The 5,597-nt window shown below is 46.3% G+C and overlaps 1 protein-coding gene across 2 annotated transcripts; it reads left to right on the top strand.

Moving 5' to 3' along the window:
* The first annotated feature begins 1,005 nt into the window (after positions 1 to 1,005).
* SOD1 (superoxide dismutase 1) lies at positions 1,006 to 5,203 on the top strand. Of its 2 annotated transcripts, none has more exons than XM_053456704.1 (5): positions 1,006 to 1,142; positions 3,006 to 3,099; positions 3,207 to 3,276; positions 3,798 to 3,915; positions 4,905 to 5,203. In XM_053456704.1, exons 1-5 carry the CDS (start codon positions 1,074 to 1,076, stop codon positions 5,010 to 5,012), a joined length of 459 nt encoding a protein of 152 aa, XP_053312679.1. In that variant the 5' UTR covers positions 1,006 to 1,073; the 3' UTR covers positions 5,013 to 5,203. The 2 variants fall into 2 exon arrangements, with proteins under 2 accessions (XP_053312679.1, XP_053312678.1); XM_053456703.1 differs by having other exon boundaries at positions 1,006 to 1,148.
* Positions 5,204 to 5,597: the final 394 nt, after the last annotated feature.

Genomic DNA, 5,597 nt, shown 5'->3' with positions numbered 1-5,597 from the left:
CGGGCACACTCACTCTACCGATTGGAGGAATGAGGGAGAGACTGTCTCCGTGGCTCCTCTCTTTTGAGAAAGTACCCTAAACCCCCCCCCCAATATTGCAGACATATTTGCAGAGAAAATGAAGCGTTCGCCCTGCTACCCTGAGGTTGGAGCAAGAAAGCTGGGACTCATCAGGGTTAAATCAGGTTCCCGCCACACTGAGCTGATTCTTTACGGCAATGCTAATGAAGTCCGTTCCTCCATTAGTCAGGGTGTCCAGCTGGGTGATGAAGACTATTGGTTAGCACAAGGCAAGACAAGGTAAAATAAGGAGCAGGGGTAATTGTCTAGTAGAGTTGTTTTTTTTTTTTTTGTTTTAAACAAAATCTAAATAAAAATGACCAATAAAATAAAGAAGAAAATATAAGTGATACAGTGAGCTAAGTGATTTCATTATGACATCACCAGCATACACACGATTTACGAGAGATCGACAAAAATAACGGTGCTAAACGAAAATAAAAAAGAAATAATAATAATAAAGCAATTGCATCCCGTTGCTTTAGCGCTACATCTAAAAAGTATACTCCCCCCACACCCATGGTCACTACCCCCAAACTGGTTAAGATATTCTAAGAAAAGTACAAATTAGTTTTTCCCCCCATACTAGCTCAAAATTATCACTTATTGCATGTTTCTATTGTTTCCAATGAAAGACCTATTTTTCTTTCTTTTATTAAAAAATGGCAAAAAAACGTACGTCTTTAGTGTATTTAAACCCAGGACTGAAGGGGTTAATGGTCTTAACGTAGAAACCCCACCCTCGATTAACCTCAGGATACCCCGCTATACGCCACACCCAGCCCTCCTCGACCAACCCCGCTCGCCGTTACATAACATAAGTAAACCCACAAACCGCCGCGCCTCTCACAGATCACGTGACGTGCCACACCACACATCCCATTGGCTCGTATCTCGTACCGCGTGACAGGAAAGTCTGCTGTGATTGGCCGATACTATCACTTTTAGGGATCGTTGCAGTACGAACGTTCACACGCAGTACGTTCGCGGCCGCTGTTACGATTACCGCAGTCATGGTGAAGGCGATCTGTGTGTTGAAGGGGACCGGCGAAGTGCACGGGGTGATCCGCTTCGAGCAAGAGGCAAGCGTGTGTTTCGGTTCTGTGACCCATGAGATTGCGGGAGCTGTCTGTGGGTTTTGCTGTGTCATTGCTACCCAGCTGTCCGCCGCTGAGGCACTTGCGCACCTTGCCCTCACCAATCATGGCGGGCTCAATGCTGCGCGTTTACGGGGGTGTAGCTGTCGTGGGTCGGGCAGCATGATGTGACGTTACCGTTTAAATAATAATAATGCGTTTTGCGCTATCGGCTCGCGGTGACACGGCTGTCAGTCTGTATCCGATTGCACGGTGTTATGCTGAAGCAAATTTCCGTGTGACGACATCCGTCTCTATAGCCGCTGTCAGTGATCGGATATGATCCGGTCTGCAGCGTTATTCGGGTAACCATTCATGCCGTCTCATGCACCGTAGAGTTTATCGGATGGGCGTCTGATTGGGTTGCTGGGTAATGGAAGCGATTCCCTTGCCAGGTGCGTTATCTGACGTGACCCTGCTGAGTCAGGCCCGTGTGTCATGCTGATAAAGTTGCATTTTTTTGATCTGGTAGCGTGACCGGATGCTGCCATGTCGGGGGGATCTTGCTGGCTGGATGTGGGGTACGGTTGCGGTTTGAGGGTACCCCCGCTGACCTGTAGTATGGATGCTCACATATTGCCGTTTTGTAGCCGGATCTGGCAGCCCGCGTTTAGTCCCTCTTGCCCAAGTGCAGGGTTTGCCTATCGCTGGGGCCGCTCCCTGACTGTTGGCGAGCACCGGGGGTCTGGTTACATAACCTGCGAGGAGTCTCCTGTGGGTAATGGATCCGCGGATTGTTCTCGTTACTCTCTGCTGCACGTTATGCTTTGTGCGGCTTTAAGGAACCGTGGCGATCCTACACGGGCTGCTAATGTTAGCATGTTGTGTTGGTACAGCGTGATTCGTCACGTGTTGCTACTTTCACCTAGTTCTGTTTAGTTAACCCCGGTCCAAAGTACACAAAAGTGACCGTGAGCCTACGCAGTAACGGTTTACAGAGAGGCGCTGAGACACGTGACTGTTCCCGCAGCCCCTGAACGCTGGCGCTGCTTGCCCGTTTACGCTGTCTTGGTGTTTTAGGTGCATGATCCGGTTAACGTGATTCTTCGTAGGATACAGAATGTAATATATCTGCCGGTCTGTAAGCCGCTGCTCATGGCTTATTGATTAACCCCTGCAGACGAATGCTACGATATGGCTGCAAAGCGGGCTCCAAGGATTTGGCGATTCCCTGGGTTCACAACTCTGGAGCCCAAATAAGCCACAACTCTGAATCCTTGCTCAATTACATGGTTCATAGAAAGGAAAAGAAAATATACCTCTACCTGCAGCACTTGGCCTGACGCCGTGCGTCCCTGATCTGCTTACTCTTACCGTAACGTTAGTGCTTTCTGCGAGGCAGTCTGATGTCTGTAGGAGATATGTGGTGGCAGCATGGCGGGCAGTGCGATGTGTATCTTCTTATACACGGGTACATCAGGGAAAGGTTTTAATTACCCGTCTGCCTCATAACATTATTGTGCAGCGTCCGAGTCCAGCCTGCGCCGGGCACTCTGTATAATCCTGGTTTCCTCGGCATTGGTCTTCCTCTTGGGTTCAGTTATGCTCACGGAAATTACATTGTAGGAGAAATAAACATAACGATGCGCCAGACTTCTTAAAACTGTCACTATTCACATTTTATTGAGCCTTCCACAAGTTGAAGTGTAATTTGAATGTGCCGCAGGCTATAAATATGGGTATGGAGTATGTGGCAGCTTACACTGGCAAGCATTGCTGGGGCAGATAAACCGGTTAGTTGCGGTGAACGATCGCTTATCCCCGGCATAGATTAATGGGCGAATGTCTTGTGACCTTTCTGATCTGCAGGGTAATGAGCCTGTCAAGATTGAGGGAAAAATCGAAGGACTGACAGCTGGAGAACACGGCTTTCATATTCATGCGTTTGGCGATAACACTAACGGTAAGTCTTCTCTGGATTTGTTATAGATGCAAACAATGCCGTTACCGGCGATACGGGCCGTACTAAATTATGATTAATCTGGATTGTGTTTTTCCTTGCTTCTTCAGGCTGTATAAGTGCCGGACCGCACTTTAACCCACACAACAAGACTCATGGCGGACCAGCCGACGAAGAAAGGTAATGGCTGTTTCTCAAAGCAGCGTAAGCAGTTATGGCAGTTCTAGGTCTCCTTCATGCTAGTAAAAGGAGTTTCTTCTCTTCCTTCTCCTGTCTCCCTCTGGAGATCTTCTTTTAACCAAATACCCCCTTTAACCAATTTGTCTTTTGAAATGAACTTTTGGTGACTTTCTGCACTATTGCACATTCATACATGTGAAATGTTTTTTTGCAGAGGCCACCCTGGCCCTGTTTATCCAAGATGCAGGTATATCTTTCTTCCCATGTAGCCTTATTGGGATTAGAAAAGGAGTTGTTCTTCCTCCCCTCTCCTAGCTGTCTCCACTAGAACCAGGAAGTATAAGTAGTATAATGTATTGGAATCTGAGTAATGTCAACCAACTGCATGTATACTTCATGCATCTGTGTGATCATGGCTGCTGCCGCTGCGCACAATTGTCTTAAGTGGAAATAACATGTGAAAATGGTTATCTTTATAGAAGGGTTGTTCTGAGTTATCACGGGTGGGTTATTTTCTGCAGGCATGTTGGAGATCTTGGAAATATTACTGCCGGTGAAGATGGAGTGGCTAACATCGAGTTTACCGATAACATTATCTCACTTACTGGTCCCTTCTCTATTATTGGACGCACCACTGTGGTAAGTTTACGCACAATATATAATCCTATAAATGCATTTCTAGAAGAGTGATTTGCTGATACCTTTTCCAGTGGCTCTGTTGCAAAGTCTAAGTAATAGTTCATAAACTTCTTGTCCAAACGCACCATCCTCATGACTCAAGAACCCTTCTGGGGACCTGTTATACATGGGATGGGGGGAGGGGGGCTCCCAATATATTTCTTATTTTGCTTTAATTCTCACTTTTCTCTCATCCTAATCACACTGATCAGCTGGCAGTGTCCTTCTTAGTATTACATTTAGCAATGCAGGGCTAAGTCTCTGACATTGAGTGAACTTCTGCTGGCTGTCGGCTGTGACCGCTACCAGGAATTTAGCGATGCTGCCTTCTATAGAGAATGGAAGGGGCAGACTGGTCTCCCGTGTAGCATTAAGGCGATGTCCCTGCTGCTGTAACAAAGTCGGGACGTCTTGGCAAAAGGACCTACCGCTATGCCCTAAGGGCATCAAAAGGGGTGAAAGGAAGCATTGTAAATAAGTACTTCCTGCAGTGTTGTCCTTTACGAGATACCTGGGTAAACTGGACTGTAGCTGATCTTTTAATCTTGAGGAATATTCTTGTGTCCTCTCCAGATGGTGGATTTATCCAGCAGATCCCGTAGTCTCTTCTAAATCCTGTACTGATAATTAACTGGCCTCTTGGGACTTGTCCTGCTTCTAACATGGCAAAATCTGGAAGCCAATGCTTCTATCCGGCTGCGTTCTCTAGTAGTCTCTTACACTGCCTTCCAAACTATGAAGATATTGCCCCGTATCGTAGGCAGGTATTTGTCCTGTTAGACACAACCCCCCCCCTTCCTGTCGGCTGCCTGATCTTTGTCTACGGGGAAACCTTGAAAATCCCTATACCTGCAGTGCTGTTCTGCCTTTCAATTTTCTTTTATAAAAGTAACAAGCTGGTGCAAGCTGTGTTGATCAACAACTTGTTTCCCCTTTTGTTTCATTAATAGGTCCATGAGAAGAAAGATGACCTGGGCAAAGGTGGAAATGATGAGAGCAAGGTGACTGGGAACGCTGGTGGCAGACTGGCTTGTGGCGTGATCGGGATTGCTCAGTGACCCGTGGGCATTACTATACCTTGAATGCACTTAGTTTTGTGGCCTGGCCTAACTTGTTTCCGCTCATATGCAGTTCATTTTAAGACATTTCTGTTGCATTTGTCTGTTTGAATACTACACTTTGTGACTAGAAAGTGCTGTCAACCACAAAACAAATACTGCACCGTTTTATATAAAAATGTGTTTAAACCGGTCTTGTTCTTGTTTGTATTTTTGCCATTGTACCTGCATGTGGTGGGCTGTGTCCTTATCTCCCCCTCTTACTCCATCTTCACACCAGAGTCATCTTGTGGGATGTCGCGTAGCTTTTGTTGAAAATGCTCGGTTATATTCACTAGTGAGGGCTGGAAGATATGTTTACTTGGCTAACGCAATAAAGCAATTACAGCAGGGACCGTGGTTACAGACAGTTTCTTGGCTTAATGTAGCTGGACCTGATAAAGCAATCGCATAGTTCCCTTCAAGACAATAAATAGATAAAAAGGTGTAAATATTCTTAAATACTCTTACTTACCTGAGGGGCACTCAGAGCACCAGCTTCACACACAGGCTTGCATTGCCCACTCTGTCAACAAGTCCAGGCTT

This window comes from Spea bombifrons, chromosome 2, assembly GCF_027358695.1.
Source record: "Spea bombifrons isolate aSpeBom1 chromosome 2, aSpeBom1.2.pri, whole genome shotgun sequence".
In the NCBI taxonomy this organism is placed as follows: domain Eukaryota; kingdom Metazoa; phylum Chordata; class Amphibia; order Anura; family Pelobatidae; genus Spea; species Spea bombifrons.
This window is presented reverse-complemented; position numbering and strand designations above follow the sequence as displayed.

What these genes read in the sequence shown, in the direction of transcription:
- SOD1 (XM_053456703.1), top strand. Translation starts at nt 1,074, where the DNA reads ATGGTGAAGGCGATCTGTGTGTTGAAGGGGACCGGCGAAGTGCACGGG. An exon ending in GTTTGGCGATAACACTAACG is followed by an intron (nt 3,100 to 3,206) that starts GTAAGTCTTCTC and finishes TTGCTTCTTCAG; the next exon opens with GCTGTATAAGTGCCGGACCG. An exon ending in GGACCAGCCGACGAAGAAAG is followed by an intron (nt 3,277 to 3,797) that starts GTAATGGCTGTT and finishes TATTTTCTGCAG; the next exon opens with GCATGTTGGAGATCTTGGAA.